General features: G+C 42.0%; 1 protein-coding gene across 5 annotated transcripts in view; it reads left to right on the forward strand.

Annotated features, from left to right (window-relative positions):
- The window catches only part of UBP26 (ubiquitin-specific protease 26), a 231,549-nt gene extending 214,396 nt beyond the window's left edge, over positions 1 to 17,153 (forward strand). For all 5 annotated transcript variants that reach the window (XM_089428211.1, XM_089428214.1, XM_089428213.1 and 2 more), the window contains 2 exons: positions 16,372 to 16,513; positions 16,702 to 17,153. In XM_089428211.1, coding sequence (XP_089284337.1) covers positions 16,372 to 16,513; positions 16,702 to 16,796 — 237 coding nt within the window. In that variant the 3' untranslated portion in view covers positions 16,797 to 17,153. The remainder of the gene's footprint in view (positions 1 to 16,371; positions 16,514 to 16,701) is intronic.
- The last annotated feature ends 1,146 nt before the right edge of the window (positions 17,154 to 18,299 follow it).

The following is an 18,299-nucleotide window of genomic DNA, read 5'->3' on the forward strand; positions in this document are numbered from 1 at the left end:
CAACCTCTCCTTGTCGTAAATGGGATATGACATCTCATGAATTAGAAGTTTCCTACTCTCAAAAGCAATGGGGTGCCCATCTTGGGACAAGACCACCCCAATCCCTACACCTGATGCATCGCACTCCAATGTGAAAGGCTGAGAAAAATTTGGAAGTGCTAGAACCGGACAACTCATCACCTCCTTGAGGCGATCAAACGCTGTCTGAGCTTCCTTGCTCCACGCAAAGGCCCCTTTCTTAGTCAGATCAGTAAGGGGTGTTGCCAACTGTGAGAAGCCCTTTACGAACTTCCAATAATAAGTACAGATGCCCAAAAACCCTCTCAATGTTGTCACATCCCGAGGCTCTGACCAATCTCGAATGGCCCAAATCTTCTCCTCATGCACCTTGACCCCATTTGCACCGATGATATGTCCCAAATAAAGCATCTTTGTCAACCCAATCTCACACTTAGACATCTTCGCGTAGAACTGCTACTCCTCCAATATACACAAGTCTGACTCCAAGTGCTATAGGTGCTCCTCCCATGTCCTGCTGTAGATTAGGATTTCATAAAAGAATACTAGTACAAACTTCCTCAGCTCACCTCAAAACACTTGGTTCATACATGAATGAAATGTAGCTGGTGCATTGCTCAACCCAAAGGGCATGACCAGGAACTCAAAATGCCCATAATGACATCTAAAGGTTGTCTTCAGAATGTCTTGCTCTCTCATCCAAATCTGATGATACGTTGATCGCAGATCTATCTTAGAGAAGTACTCTTAGAGAAGTACTTGGCCCCTCTAAGCTTGTCCATCAACTCGTCAATGCGCGGAATGGGATACCTATTGTTCAACGTCTTCTTGTTGAGGGCCCTGTAGTCAATACACATGCGAAGAGTCTCGTCCTTCTTCTTCACCAGTACAACTGAGGAAGCAAACGGAATAGAACTCGGTCTGACGTGACCCAATGCCAACAACTCTTGGATGGCTCTCTCGATCTCATCCTTATAGGCTTTTTGGGATGCCTATAGGCTGTGGTGATGACTGCCTGCACACTGGGCTCCTACTTTATAGTGTGCTCAAATCCTCTGTCAGGTGGTTGCCTCGGTGGTATATCTCCAGAAACTATCGGATATTTATCCAGTACTGCCTGTATGTCTAGATGTGGTGGTGTGGTCTTCAAACTTATGAAATCCTCAGCTCTACTTCCCATGCTATGTCTCCATGCCTCAAATCGACCTTCATCCGATGAGCTGAAACTGTCTGAGGGTGTACGAATGCATGCCCCTAAGAACCACCTGCTTGCCATCTGGCCTAGTAAACTCCACCACCAATTGTTTCCAATCGGTGGTAACCCGAACAAGGGAATACAACCATTGGACACCCAGCACCACATTATTGTCCGGTACATCCACCACGAAAAAGTGGTCCGTCATTGAATAGTTCCCCATAGTCTTGTACCTTGGTATTAGGACTGAAAATCCCTCAAACTCTGTAGTGGTGATGCCCCTCCTCTGGACCATCTGAGCATCAATAAAATTTAGGGTGGCCCCACTATTTACCAAGACCGAAACATGTTGCCCCTGCACCGTACCTCTGATCCTCAAAGTCAAGAATTTGGGAATCTCGCACAAGGAAGCTAGGAATCCCCTTGTTGGTGCGTAGGAATGCTCCTCCCTGAGGTGGTGGTCCATTCCCTGCTGTCTCCTCGCTATCTCCGCCACCAAACTCCAACTCCTCATCATCCTCCTAATCATTGTCTGAGAAGACCTCGATGTAATGGGCCTTGCCTATTGTGCACCGATGACCAGGTGCCCAAGGCTGTTGACATGTAAAGCATAGCTTCTTCCTCCTGAGTTCCCTCCTTGTCTCGTCATCCAACTGGCCATGCCCTTGGGTTGCTCTTTGTGCTGTGGGTGGTCGAGTGTAAGTTCTCTTCTGAGGGTAGGGAGTGCGTGTAGGAAATGGAGCTCGAGCCTTGGGAATGCCCCCCGCAAATCTCAAGTGCAAGATACTGCCTCCAGAAGAGTCGATGGTTTGCAAGACTTTACCAGTCCTTGTAATGGCTCTAGCAATCCCTCCACGAAGGTGTATACTCTCCTCGTATCTGACAAATCAGGCCCCATGACTGAGACCCTCAAAAAATCCGAGATAAAATGCTCTGGATGCCCTGTCTGCCAGAGCTGGGTCAACTCCCTGAAGTGAACCTCTAGATCCTTTCGATCAAAGCGCTTCACTACTCTCCTTGTGAACTCATAAGAAGTCACACTGGCATATCCTAGAGTGGACAAACCATGAAACAACCAATCGTGTGCCTCCCCCTCCAGGTGCAATGTGGCCATCTTGAATGCTTCTACTTTGTTCATTCGATTCAGCTGGAAATATGTGTTCAGCTTCTCCACCAAGCATGTGTTGTGCACTTGGAAGTGCCATCATATGTAGGGAAATATATTTTCCCAATAGAGTGATGCAACTCATAGTTCGAGTACCGTCATAGTTCTGAGTACCATAGCCTTTCCCCTTCTCGTTCTGCTTGAGCTTGCAAAAGTCTCTGAAGGTTAGAGCCTCTCTAAAGTTTGTCCCCATGGATTTCCATTCCCGGAAATTATCCCCCATCGACGATGAATCCTCAGCTCCACTAGTCTCTTCCTGTGCCAAAGGTATAGAAGAGGGTAAAGTAGCTTGAGCTGGCTCATTCGGGGATGGCCGCTGCGCCGTGAAAGAAGGATGATCGAACTGTTGAGAGGCCCCAGAAGTCTCTCTAACTACGGACTCCTGGTGAATGCTTCGCTCCCGGTTCTGCATTTTGATCTCATCCAACATCTCCTTTTGGGGCTATCGAAAGCCATCTCCTCCCTACTCTTGGGCTCACCCATATATTCTGCTGTTGCAGTCTTGCCACGATCCTTCGTGTTTGGAGTAATCTCCAACTCCCTTTCTCTGCTTAGGTACCACTGCCCTCTGTAAGTGATATTCTGCTGGCCTTCTTCACTCATAGAAAAGTTTCCCCATGGTTGCACTAGAATCTAAGCTCTGATACCACTGTAATGTTCCAAACTTAAACAAACAGTGATACACAAAGCCAATTCAATTATTTCACATAAAAATTTAAACTATCGGCAAATGCTCAATACACAACAGAAATGGGAACCAATTGAGCCATTTTATTTAGTAATGGAGCAATGTACAATAGTATGGAAAGAGCACCTGGGCTTGCCTCAAGGGCAAGCTAGACAGAACCCAGGTGTCGACAGTAATCCCAAATGCTAGAAAGAAACTACTCTTCTAAAGCTTTGCACTGTCTCCCAGCTACGACAACTACTGGCTGGAAAGGTGTTGCAAGAAACCCCGCCCTTGGTGCTCAAAAAAATCTGAAATTTCAGCCACAAACTCCTTGGCCAAAACCCAGAAAAACTCATTACAGGTTTGGCCTATCTCCAACCACCCAATTTTGACCTCCTCTATGGCCTATGCCCTCCAAGCAACTACAACAAAATGGCCTGCGAGAAATGGCCACAAAGTCCTCCTCCAAGATCTGAAATGGAAGCAAAACCACTCCCAATATCTCCTCTAACATCCACATCAAAGCTCAGCCTCAAGGACTGATACTCTACCCACCGGATGAGCTCCCACACACTGCTTCTGCGTTGACCCAGGAAGTGCGAAAATCACACTGCCAAACCTAAAGCCCAATTGGCCCCCAAAGTTCAAACTCCCCCAAATGCTGGTAATCCTCCTTAGCCTCTCCTCCGGAAAATCCCACAGCAAAACTCTTCTACTCAGCTCCATAAACAACTCAACTTCCTCTCTCCCTGCGTCCTCCAGAAATATGCTCTACTTGGAAGGAAATGCTACTGCTAGAAACCACAATGAGAATCTCCTCCTGAAGAAATGAAGGTAACCTTCCTAGGGTGGCGGGTGGCACTCGAAGTCCCTCGAAGAAAGGATGAGATTTGATGGCATGCAAACCCGCCAATACTTCGTTCATCAAAACTTGTGTCTCCAAAAAATTCTTTACCAGACACAGTGCTTATGAGTGAGGTTGAAAAATTCAATTTCTGGAGGCCTTTCCTTGGGTATTTTGTCAAGTTTGATGACTCAACAGAAAGTAGACACACGGGGCTACTTGCCCCAGCGATCAAAGTTGGAAATGGGCTCCTAAAAGTTGGTTAAAAATAGTCCTGAACTGGCATGACGCTTCTACAAGTTGGTGCGACCCTTCTGTCACCTAGCGCGACCCATTTGTCTCAGGCGCAACCCATTTGTCTCGGGCACGACCCATCTGTCTCGGGCATGACCCATGGCGCGACCCATCTGCTCCTACACGACCTTTTTGTCTCAGGTGCGATCCACGACGCGACCTTTCTTTTCTTGCACGACCTATCTGTTCCATGCGCAACCCACGGCATGACCCTTCTGTGACTGAAGGTTTTTGTTTTCTTGGAGTGATTTCAAGCAAGAAAAAACATAGAAATTCGAGAATTCATTAGATTTATCATTGAGAAAACATGCACTTAGGATAAAATACTCATAGCACTGAGCAAATTTATAGATCAATCTCATTTGGATGCAAAATTTCCAAAGATACACAATTCACTGGATATCAATCTACAAGATTCCACCATTAAACTAAAACAAAATGATTTTTCATCAATTGAAGCAAACAATTTCTTGACATAAGATGATACCTGATACACTATGAAACTCCACTGAATCAATTATGAAAAGAAAAATCACAATCAGAAAAATTGTTCTGGTCCTTACTGACTTGATCTAACTTCAGCGTATCCAAAAAAATGATTTTTTCTCTTTTTTAATGCTCCTCTCTAAATTCGAATTTCTCAAACAAACTAATCCCTATTTAGTTGGCCTAACACACCTAAGCTAACATTGGATTGGTGCTAAGAACCTTTTGAGATATCTTCGGGGCACAATCACTCATGGATTGAGATAGACTGCCAGAGATGTGAGGCTACATGGATATACCAATGCTGATTGGGCAGGCTGTGTGGTGGACCGAAAGAGCACTTCCGGTTGCTGTTTCTATTTGGATTCTGCCTTGATATCCTGGATGAGCAGGAAGCAGAAGTTGGTGGCTTTGAGCACTGCTGAGGTGGAGTACATTGTTGTGAGTATGGCCTCTTGTGAGGCTGTCTGGTTGCGGAAGCTCTTCAGTGAGTTGTTTGGATATACATTGGATACTGATGTGATCCTTTGTGACAACCAGAGTAGGATTTGATTATCCAAGAATCCTGTATTTCATGATCGCTCCAAGCATATTGATATCAGGTACCACTTTATCTGGGATATGGTACAACGAGGAGCAATAAGGCTCCATCAAATCAGTATAGATGAGCAGGTCGCCGACATTCTGACGAAGCCCCTGGGAAAGGTCAAATTCTTGACTTTCCGAGAACGATTTGGAGTCGTTGAGAGACCCTCGTATGAGGGTCTTGTATGATGCATGCATTGAGCTCTAGGAGCTCGGGGGGGCTCTTGGGGTACTTCTTGGAGCGACAAGCGACCATAGGGCGATTCACTCGCCCCTAATGGTGTGCTGTGTATAGGGTGAATGGTTTAGCCTTCCCCTGTGATACCCCGTGGCGACTTATGGACAGGATGAGTGGTTCCCCTGTAGAGGCATCCTACCCATGCAGTTTGGGACTCATGGGAAGTACCTCTCATTTAGCCAATGAGTAGGGAAATGGGGTTAGGGACCATAGTAGTAGTTTGTAGTACCGATGGACGCATCGTGTATCTACCGTACTACCTATGCTAGGATGATTGACATTGGTCTGGGATCAATTGGGACTGACTTCGGGTCAATAAGAGTGATATAGCTCACTCTCGTTTGGAACTGATCTGGGATCAATAAGTGGTATGACAAGAGCGCTATTGAGCACTCTTTTTTATCTGGGATTGACTTCGAATTAGTAGAGGATGGTATGATACATCCTCGATCATTTCTTCTTCATAGTTCAAAAGAGTAGAGCAGAGCGAAGTCGAGCTGTGCAGGGCAGTGCATTTGATGGCAGAGATAGTACAGACGGTCAAATGGAGTTCTCCCTAGTTGAGAGGGAGTCTTAAAATTGGCAACTAGGGCCAAACTCCTTATGGGTCATCTTATTTATGGCAGCTGATATTTTTCTTGGATTCCTCTCATCGAGAGGTGTAGGATTGATCTAACGATCATCCGATTCTGACATGTATTTATGGATATATGAATTTATTTGTATGTACTTGACAATTTGTTAAGGTCGGCTAGCAAGATAGAGTGTGTGGCACACCCCCAGCGTAACCTCAATGATTCATATAAATAGAAGACACCTTGTGGCATTATTGCACTTCATCTCAACACGCATCTTCTCTCTCTCCTTATTTGATTGGGTACACACAAGGAGTAGCATCTCTCACACGTGTGGAAGGACGAAGTGATTTCTAATTAGGGTTGTGTTGACCGAGTTGACTAGGGCTGTAGGAAGGTACTTTGACTAGCGTTGACCAGTGTGGACTCCTCTTTGACTACAAATTAGGTGTGGTTGCTTCTCCTTGGCAGGCCGCAGATTTTGGCATGCAAACCGAGGTGATCTGACCTCAGGTTTGACCAATGTTGATTGTGAAAAGGTTGACCCCATGTTGCGGGGGAGCGCCCCCCCCCTCGAACCTGCTCCCGAATCGCGCTCCGGGCGGGAGCGCGCTCCCTTAAAAAAATTTGCGCTCCCTGGTCTGTTAGGGAGCGACATAGGGAGCGATCGCTTCGGCGCTCCCGGAGCGATTTTTAATGCCCACGAGCGATCGGGGAGCGATTCGAGTCGAGCCGGGCCGGGCCGGGAGCGGTTCGGCGGAAAAAAAATCCGTCGGACCCGAAAATAAAAAAAATTTAGAATTTTTTTTTGGTTTTATAAGCCCAATGGGCCAAAAAAAATTCATTCTAACTTCATTGAGCTTGAGTTTGGAGCTGGAGCAAGAGCAAAGGAGCAAGGAGCAAGCCTGCAAAGGTAAGTAACTTAGTAATTTAGTTAGTTTAGCTGGTTAGGTAGTTAGTTTAGTTAATTTAATTTAGCTGTTTGAGTTTAAAGATCATGTATTTAAATTAAATTAATTAATCCCAATAAATTAAATTAATTTGCAGATTCAAGAATCAAAACCCTACAAACATCAAACACCATGGACCTGGCTATATTTATTGGCATTTTCCTCTTCCTGGTCCCTTTTATGGTTATTATGGTGCTGGAGAGTAGGAAACGGAGGGGGCCCCAAACTGAAGAGGGGGATGAAGAAGCCAAAGAAAGTCAAATGGGTGAAAACCCGAGTGAGGAGGAGCTGGAGGAGGGTGAACATGACCCTCAAAAAACTAAACAAGACCAAACTCCATTGTGGAAATATGTTCACAGGGCTGAAACAGGGAGAGGGGGTGGAACCACTAAATTTAATTGCCCCCATTGCAACACTGATTACACAGGTTCATACACCCGTGCTAGAAGACACCTCTGCGGGAAAAGGCCATGGGATGGAGAGAAACAAATCTGAATCAAAACTTGTACAGCGGTGTCAACAGCAGATAGAGCCAAATACATAAGGGAAGAGGAGGAAGCCAATACAGAACAAAAAAATCAAGGGGTTTCTTTGAACCAAGCTCACAATCACAAAGAACTCCTTCAGCATCCTCCCAAGGCAGTGGACATGGACATGGAGGCACAGGTTCATCATCTTTAAGGTGTAGAACCATATCAGATTTCCTTGATGAGGGGTGTAGGAATGATGTGGATTCAAAAGTTTACAGGTTTCTCTATGCATGTGGGATACCATTCAATGTTCTACGCTCACCTTATTGGCACGAAATGGTTTCTGCCATAAATGATGTCCCTAAAGGATACAAGAGCCCTGGGTATGACAAGGCAAGAACCGTTGGCCTTGATCATGAAAAAGCAAAAATATCACATTCTTTGAATAAAATGACAAGTTCTTGGACTGACCATGGGGTGTCCATTGTATCTGATGGATGGGAAAATGTAAAAGGCAAGCCATTGATAAGTGTTCTTGCTGTGTCTGTTAGTGGTCCCATCTTTCTAGCTGCACATGATTACTCAGACAAGTTCAAGACCGCCATCAACATTGCAGAAGCATTACTTGAAACAATTGAGCATATTGGCCCATACAATGTCATCCAAGTCATCACTGATAATGCTCCTAATTGTAAGGTAGCGGGAGCAATTATTGAGGATAAATACCCGAACATATTTTGGTCTGGATGTTTGGTTCACACATTGAACCTTCTGTTGCATGATATTGTCAAAAACAAAAATGAACAATACCAATGGATTGGTAATTTGTACAAGAAAGGCAAACAAATGATAAAATTTATTACAAATCATAGCAATACCCATGGCCTTTTCCGCAGTCACTCGAGATTGGAGTTGCTGAAGATTGCGAGGACTAGATTTGGTAGCTATTACCTCACCTTCAGGCGCCTTTTGAAGGTAAGAGAGGCATTAGCTAGCATGGTATCAAGTCCACATTGACAGGTGTTAAAGGAAAGGGCTACAAATGTCGCTGACATGGCAGGTTTTGAAATGGTGGAGGAGGCCGCTCTTGATGGGCAGTTTTGGACAAGTGTGAGGCAGGTATTGGATTTCACCAAGCCAATTTATCACATGATTCGATTTGCAGATACAGAAAAACCAGTGATTGGCGAGGTGTATGAGCAAATGGATACCATGTTGGGGGAAATAAAAGACATTGTTCATAATAGAGATCCCAACTTGTACAAACTGATTCATGATTGTGTGTGTGAACGGTGGAATAGGCTTAACCTTCCACTACATTGTTTGGCGTATATCCTTACGCCAAAATACTACTCTACATCTTGGTTGGGCCAACCTGCAGCAGGGGGTGGGGTTAGGACCAAACCCCATTTAGATCAAGAGGTAACTAAAGGATATTTGGAAGCATTAGAAAAGTTGGTACCTGACAGGGAGAAATGTGCAGCTGTGCGCCTTGAAATAGGCGGATACTTCAGTGGCACTGGTTTGTATGGTAACTTCCATGCAATGGACGACAAAGATAAATTTGAATCTCTCACATGGTGGGAAACATATGGCGGCCACAGACTTTTGCCAAAATTGGCAAAAAAAGTTCTTTCACAGGTTGTAAATTCTTCTTCTGCAGAGAGGTGTTGGAGCACCTACAGCTATATACATAATGTGAAAAGAAACAGATTCAATGAAAACCGAGCAGAAAGCTTGGTTTATGTGCACTACAACTTGAGGTTGTTGAGTCATTACTGTGATCGGGCTAATGAGGATCCCACATATAAAATTTGGGACAATCACCCAGAGGATGACAATTTGGAGGATGGCATTGTACATATTGAAGAACTAGAAGAGGAACTTGTAAGGGATGAAAATGAAGCAGCAGCCATGCCACCTCCACCTCGGCCTCCACCATCCAGTAGCAGTGCTCGAGGTCCGAGTCTTGTTCCTTTGCTGTCGCCACCTCCATCTACACCCTCGCGTGGAGGTTCTAGTTCTGGTCGTCGGTCTGTGCGGGAGACTCCTAGAAGACCACCACGACCTGCTTATACTCCTGGAGACTCTCGTGGCAAGGGCCACATGTAGATTTACAGTTTACTTGTCTTTTTTAGTTTCTATTAGACTTTAGTTTTCATAACTGTTGAGTTTTGAGTCCTTGACTCTTGACTCTTTCATATCATAATGATATTTTTTGTAAACATTATATCACTGTGACAATGAAAATTTGAAGATTGAAGTTGGGCCTTGGCAATTATAACTCATTGGTAATGATTGTGAATTATGAATATGATGCATTGTGAAAGACTAAAGTTGTTTCATTTCATCTCATTATTCATGTTTCATTTTATAAATTTTTAACATTTCATATCATATTAACAGTTAGAAGTTAGGACTTAGAAATATCTTCGATATTACTTCTTGTAATGGTTAAACTTAGCTTACAAGTACAACTTTGGTGATCAATGATGATAAATGTTATTGAATTTTCAATTCTGAAAGCTTGAAGTTGAAACTTTAATATTGAATTTGATGAATCATGATTTATAAGACTCAATATGTTGCAGTTGTAATATGTATTTTACTAACTTGTGGACATGGTTGATGACGATTATAATTTCTAGATGATTGATGTGACATGGTTCAATGATCAATCTATGTTTTTTTATGTTTTTTATGTCTAATTCATCATTCTACATGTTTTTGTTGACATATATGTATCAAAAATTAAAAAATATAAAAAATATATATATTTTTAAAAAATCGCTCCCGGATTCGCTCCCAAACCGGGAGCTTTTGAAAATGGTCGCTCCCGCTCCCGTTTTCGCTCCGCTCCCCGCTCCCGCTCCCGCTCCCAAGTAACATGGGGTTGACCATAGATCTGTCCAACGTTGATTGAAGTTTGACTGTAATTTCAGACTGTTTTGGGTTGACTCTTCTTGCTGTTGGAGGCCGACTTGACTGGGATATTGACCAAGATGATTGGAGGTCAAATCTGACTTGTTTGACCAGCTTTGACTTTGCTAGTTAGGGTTTTGCTGTTGCTGTCATAAAATTACAGAATTGTATATTTGTACTATCTCTCTCTCTCTCTCTGCTGAATTATTGAAGATTATAGAAGAATTGATCAAGGGGTTTCCCCACATTGGGGTTTGTCCCTGGCTAGCCGGCACATCTGTTAATCAAAACATTTTCCCAATGGTTCCTTTGCTTGCTCCAACGTTCAAAGGTAATAATGTATGCTTTTTCCCCTTCTTCTCTAAGGTATATGTTTTCTTCTTACCATCATGAACAACTTTCCTATCAAACTGCCAAGGTCTCCCCAACAATATATGGCACACATCCATTGGCATTACATCACATCACACAATATCACATCTTTATATGTACCGATCTGTATATCTAACCAACATTGTTCTGTGACCAAGAGCTGATGTCCTTTCTGCAACCATGACTTTGTAGGGAGTAGGGTGTACCATCTTAACCAAACCCAATTTCTCCACCATCTCTGTAGAAACAAGATTGTCAGTGCTCCCATTGTCAATCACGACCTTGCAGCATTTCTCTTTAGACTTGCACATAGTCCTAACATACTTTTCCTTTGAGTTGGTTCATTGGCTTCTTTTTCTGCCTTTAGCAATACTCTTTTTAACAATAAAGACTCTCCCACCTTAGGTGGCTCTTCTTTTCCTGTGACCTGAGGGCTTTCTTCTTTTGTCTCAGCTATATTTACATTCCTTAGATTTGTTGGTTTGTTTTCAGGGCAGTCCTATGACCCATGTCCTAATTCTCCACATGTATAACACCGAATTTCCCTTCCTCGACTTCTACCTCTAGAAAGATCCAAATCTTCCTCTACCAAAGTCTCCTCTCTGTGGTGGTTGATTACTGATTCCTCCTGTTTCATTCTGAGAGTTCTAGAATCTTGGTCTGGAAGCTCCTCTTCCTCTTGCTAGATTTTTACCTCTGTTCTTCTGACTTTGCTTCCTCAACAATTTCTCCTCTGCCTTCAAAGTTGCTTGATAGGCACCTTCAATTGTCTTCAGACTTAGCAGACTGATTTCATCTTGTATATCGTATCTCAATCCGTTGATATATCTGGCTACTTTTTCCATGTCATCTTCAACATGTCCTGATCTAATGCTCAACTTATAAAACTCCTCTGTGTACTCTCCAACAATCATCCCTTTCTGTCTTAAGTTTTGTAACTGTCTGAAAAGGTTTAATTGGTAATCCTTGGGCATAAATTTACCTTTCAATTTGCTCACCATTTTATCCCACTACTTAATCTTGAGTTTTCCCTTCCTTTCTCTGGATATTTGTAGCTCATCCCACCAGATGGCTGCATGGCCCTTCAATCTGGTAGCTGCGAATTTCACCTTCTTTTTATCTTTGACCTCTTCATAGTCAAAATACTTATCTAATGCACTAATCCAATCCATCAACTCTTCCACATTAAGGTTTCCTTCATAAAGAGGTATTTCTACCTTTGGTCTTCCACTTTCTTTTTCCAACATCTTAAGAACTTTGGTTGTTTCACTTTCTTCCCCTTCTTCTTCCTTAGAAGATTCTTCTTTAGCGCTGGCATCTCCCTTATCAGGGACTCTCCTCTGGGCAGTTTCCATTGCCTCCATTCTTGTGCGAAGATGTCTAATTTCTTTAAGCAGTGCTGCATTGGCTACAGGTCTTCCCCGACCTATGCCAACGCCTCTCTTGGGTGGCATATTTGTTGAAGTTCTGAGAAGAATACTCTCAACCTTGCTTTGATACCAAATGATGGTAGGAAAACCCGCCAATACTATGTTCTTCAAAACTTCTTTACCAGACATAGTGCTTTTGAGTGAGGTTGGCAAATTCAATGTTTGGAGGCCTTTCCTTGGGTATTTTGTCGAGTTTGATGACTCAATAGAAAGTAGACACATGTGGCTACTTGACCCACCAATCAAAGTTCAAAATGGGCTCCTAAAAGTTGGTTAAAAATAGTCCTGAACTGAAGCGACGCTTCTGGAAGCTGGTGCGACCCTTCTGTCATCTAGCGTGACCCATCTGTCTCAGGCGCGACCCATCTGCTCTTGCATGACCTTTCTGTCCCAGGCGCGACCCATGGCGTGACCTTTCAGTTCCTGCGAGACCTTTCTGTTCCAGGCGTGACCCTTCTGTGACTGAAGGTTTTTGTTTTCTTGGAGCGATTTCAAGCAAGAAAAAACATAGAAATTCGAGAATTATTTAGATCTATCATTGAGAAAACATGCAATTAGGATAAAATACTCATAGCACTGAGCAGATCTATAGATCAATCTCGTTTGGATGCAAAATTCCCAAAGATACACAATTTACTGGATATCAATCTACAAGATTCCACCATTAAACTACAACAAAATGATTTTTCATCAATTGAAGCAAACAATTTCTTGACATAAGATGATATCAGATACACCATGAAACTCCACTGAATCAATTATGGAAAGAAAAGTCACAATTTGAAAAATTGTTCTGGTCCTTACTGACCTGATCTACCTTCATCTTCTCCAAAAAAATGAAATTTTCTCTTTTTTAATGCTCCTCTCTAAATTTGAATTTCTCAAACAAACTAATCCCTATTTAATTGGCCTAACACACACCTAAGCTAATAAACTCTATCACTTTACTCCTAATTTGGCACTCCAATAACTTTTACAAACAAATAATAAATAAGAACATTTAAGAGGACCAACCCTCTTTAGTAAATAATTTTGACTGGTCAGGTCAAAGGTAATTTATCTCATTTGATGCTCCTGCATCAAGATCTCCGCCTGAAGAACTTGTGTTAAACAGCCAGTGATTTGGCTAAGCAGCTCGAGCAATCAAGAGAAATCGATATACACTCATGAATGATTTGATAAGAGAGAGCTGCCCTCTTTATATAGTTTTCGTGGAGGAATTTTCCCTCCATTTCGTCCGCCATCATGGTCCCCACTTAACCAATGCCATGCAAAAGTTATCTCCCTCTCTATGCATATCGAACTAGTGAGTGCATAATTCCCTAGTGAGGGTGGCCTCCATCTGTAATTTAACTTTAAAACAAAACATCTTCTCCTACTCTAATCTCCTAATAGCATCGAATGGGGTCCACTACTCCAAAATTGGCCCCATAATACAAAATTAAATCTTGTTCAAAAATTATTTAGGAAGGGACATGACAGGGGAGAATTGTGATATTCCTACTTAGCAATATTCTCCCACTTTAATCTCCTAATAGCATCGAATGGGGTCCACTACTCCAAAATTGGCCCCATAATACAAAAGTAAATTTTGTTCCAAAATTATTTAGAAGAGGACATTACAGGGGAGAACTGTGATATTCCTACTTAGCAATATTGCTAAGGGAAAAAATCAATTTTGCCAATTTTGTCTTATTTTGCATTTGCACTTAGGAAAAGTGGGTTATGGGGCCCCACTTGAGTTTTGGAGCTAAGGAAAGGCCCAACTTAGGAGAAAAGGAAGAAAATCGAAAATGTTGGTGGAAGGTGGGGACCACTCATGGAGAAATACGACCACCCTAGGAAATACGCACTCCTTGGAGGGAAAACAATGGGGAGTTCGATGGCTGGGCCCCACATGGGAAATTGGGAGGCACAATGACAAAAGAGGAGGCGGCACTCATTTTGGGCATTCTTGATCATTTGAGCCTTCAGCTTGACTAGCATGCTTGAGTTGGAGGCCAAGTCTGCATGTGCTGTTGAGCACAAGAGATTTTCAGGCGAGAATCTCACCCCTTGCTTCGGTGGACTTCGAGTGCCAGCCCTAGGAGGGAATTCCATCATTTTTAGATCGATCCAGGTGCATTGCGGTGGGAGTGTGGAGGAGTTTCAGCAATGACTTCCAACTCTTTTTCATGCCACATGTGGGACTCCAGGAGAGGGAATTTTGGGCTGAGGTTTGTGGGGGAGTTTGGGCAGGAGTTTTGCTGAAGATTTCAGCCATTTTGGGGACACTCAGCAGCAAAATTTATAGGTGGGTCAAAATACCCAGCAGTTGGAGGAGCTAGGGGAAATTGTGCCAAAATTCCGAGGTCAACATTTGGCCAATTCCCTCGTGGGTTTTTGTGGGTTATTGGAGGAGCCTGGGGTTAATTTCCCAGAATTTTCTGAGCACCGGTGAAAGCCCTAGTAGCCGTCAGTTCAGTTTTTGGGGAGATCAGTGCAGAGCAGAGTCATAGAGAGAGCAGCCAACAGCATTTGGGGGACTTGTCTTCATCACTTGGACTTTGCTAGCTTGCCTTGAGCAAGCCCAGGGGCACACTTTACAAACACCAGATTGTAAACCCATGATTTTATAATAAAATGGCTCAGAACAACACAGTATTTGGCTCAATATATGGTGTCTGACTTGTGTTTAAATTTTATGTGTTTTTGCTATGTTTCCTTTGCTTATCATCGCATATTTCCACTAGGAATATTTCACCAATAGACTTGAAACAACAGAAACACAATAGCAGAAAGAAAACCCATTGCCATTGTATTTTTGTTTCTTATGTTCAGTAGAGTGGTGTGTGTACCTTTCTTTTAAACAAAACGACGAGATACTGTGTCCCATAATTAACTGACATGTATATTGGGATAAATATTCTGTAAAGTCACTTAAAATGATTTTCTTGAGAAACAACTCACTTGATGAGCATTTTGTGTCATAACAATTATTCCAAACATCAACGTGAGCTCATCGTGTTGTATTATAGCCATCTCATGAGATACTGTGTTATTGTTAGTCTATATTTGTAATTTTGTATGTACATCAACGCCACATTAAACTGTATAATATGGAATTCATTGAGGTCCTTTCTGTATTTATGGGATTTAACCTCACATTTACAGACATTAAAATTTTAGAGTTTGAGAATAATTTCTCCTTTCCCCATCAAGTTCAGTGACTTGTCTACTGTTGAAGTTTTGTCTAGTACTTAACTAGTTTCATCTCCGATCATATATCAAAATCAGGTATTCTTCGTAGATCAAACTACATATCAAATGTCACTGGACTTTTTACTGAAATAAGCATACATCTCCAGAATAGGAATAATACTTGGGCAATAGGACTTTGATGAATTTCATACAAAGTAATAGAATCTCTTCTATGATCATAAGAACATAACGAAAAGGACAAGCATGGGGGGGCGGGGGTGCGCGGGGCGAGGCGGGGGGGGGGGGGGGGGGGGGGGGGGGGGGTGGTGTGGGGACTCTTTTCAGGCAATGCACTTACAAAATGGTTTTAGTCCACATTTAACCTTTGGCTAAAAAGGTGGAGCAAATCACTATTTCGGTTGGCATCTGCATGTGTCTCAAGCTTTCCTGCAAAGCTTTCTGAAGTAAGCAGTGATGGATAAGCAGGAAACGACCAGTTGGATTTATTGGTCTTTGTTTACAATAATTCTATACTTTACTTTCGCTTTTCACTTGAAATTTAAGGATGACAAGTTTTCTCTGTAGTAGTTTTATAGCAGTGGATTTAGGTTCTTTTATTCCAGTTAAGCCACCTATGCAAATGTCATTTGTTAACTTGCATATATTCACGTTCTGAAAATGTTGTAGTGTACTAAATGAACGCAAGTCCTCGATTATGCATTGTAATTCGTCTGTGTTTTTGCCACTTTAATTCATGGTTTGGGTAGTCTGCTGTTCTGTCTCCGTTTTGTTATATTGCGCATTTGTTTTCTTTATTGTTAGTTGCTGAGCAGTCAAATTTCTGAGGAAAAATTTCTTTTAACCTATGTATTTATTTATGCTTATGTAGTTCCATATTCTTTCCAGAGATTTCATTTGATGTTCTCTTCATAAATGTTGTTTGGTGCACTTCACTGGATTTCATTTGTTACTGCTAGGTGGTGAAGGAGAATCAGAAGCTTCACAAAGGCACAACGGAACTAACGGAAGAATCAGCTACTTTAGCTGACTTGAATGTGTTCCCTGGTGATAGTTTATGGGTCACAGACACTGAAATGTTTGAAAATCGGGACATCGCTGGTAATGGTCTAATCTGCATTTCCTTCCCAAAGTATCATTGGGTTGTATTAACAATCCGTGAACGAACTGTTATGTTGTATTCACAGAAACTTTTCATGAAGAACATGTAGAATTTCATACATATTTATCATATGAACATGGAATCCGTTTCTAGCTATTCTTTATTATCTACTTGGTTTGATGTGCAGAGGAACTATCGGAGCAAGAAATGGACAATGGGCAAACAGAAGAAGGATTCAAAGGCACACTTCTGATGTCAACCATACCTGCTAAGGTGTTTTAAGAGCTTTAACTATTTGTTGCTATTATAAAGATTAAGGTTGTCACCTGGCTTTTGTTGACATATAATTTTTGGGGCAATCGGTTTCTACTGTTGTTACCTTGAAAGAGATGAATATGGTGCAGTCTAACGGACTAGCACATTTTGCTTCTTATACAGCTGAAAAATTTGTGCTAGTATCTTTTCTCTTTATAATGCATTGAGGAAATTGATGCAATTTGATTCTATAAGCCAGGGCTGTTCAGGATATAGCAGCATCGGGAACCTGTCACTGGTGTAATGGTGGTGATGAGTTTATTGTAACTTTATTTTATGTAATCTTGGGCCATATGATTCGTTGGATATATTTTCTTTTGTGTAGGGATTTTCAGTGTGATTGAAACATATATCAACTGTGACCATTGGCAACACAACACACTTCTCTCCAGTGAAATTATCAAATGTGATTGATTATTCATTACTGGTGTGCATGTTGTCATCCTCCACAGAACCACAACTACAATGCTGCAAATATGTACAACATAGACAGGAAGAAATTGGTGTTACATCTAACTTCTCATCAATTTCGCAGCTGTCTCAAAAAATTTGTGATCCTTGGATATATGTTTTGTTTATTCTCGTCATGGGTTCTGTAAGCAGCGATTCTCAAGTAACGGAAGCTAATTACAAACTAGTGAAAATTAACCCTTGGAGCATATTTCTTTTGTTTTGATTGGGCCATTGTTGGCTTCAAAGATGTAGGGTCTGTTAGCTGCGGTTGATTAACATTGTCTTGTGTTGAAGTAGAATTGCTACTTTCTACCAGACAATCTTTTTAAAGATGGGCTATCATCTTGTAATTGCGAATTCAATTTGCAGAAGGTAAATGGATGGCCTGCTAACTGAGTTCGATGTTCATGATTGATCCTCAGCTTGGCCAGAATTTGAGAATGCATATTTTCATCTCATCCTTTATCTACATGTCAGAGGTTAATTATTGATCCTCAGCTAAACCTGAATTTGAGAATATATGTTTTCATCTCAAAGGCTCATGATTGATGCTCAGCTTAGTCAGGATTTGAGAATAATTGTGTTGATCTCATCCTTTATCCGAATGTCAGATGCTTGTGATTGTAGTGAGGTTCTAGTTTTATCAGCCATGTATAGTAGATCAAAACTGCTTACAAGTGTGAACGGGAGCTAGCCTTGTTACTTGAAAGCAGAGGTTGTTATTTCCCTCGCCAGATTTCCAGTACCCCGAATGACATGACATGTTGGCTGCCGTGAATCACTTATGCTTGTGATTGCAGCTAGGGCAAGGGGAAGCCCTGTGGGACTTTTGGTGGAATAGATATCAACAGAAGGATTCCAATTTGAGTGTGGTTAGCCAGTTACGTCAATTGTAAGACTATTATATTGGGGTATGGCATGCTTCTTGTGCAATGAAAGGAAGCTGGTGAAAGAAAATTCTTGTATAGAGTCGAAACCTTTTTTAACAAAGAGAACTGAAATGGTATATTTAAATTA

Source organism: Pinus tabuliformis, chromosome 4_2 (genome assembly GCF_031772625.1).
Source record: "Pinus tabuliformis cultivar Carrire ecotype Pingquan chromosome 4_2, CPIR1, whole genome shotgun sequence".
Taxonomy (NCBI): Eukaryota; Viridiplantae; Streptophyta; class Pinopsida; order Pinales; family Pinaceae; genus Pinus; species Pinus tabuliformis.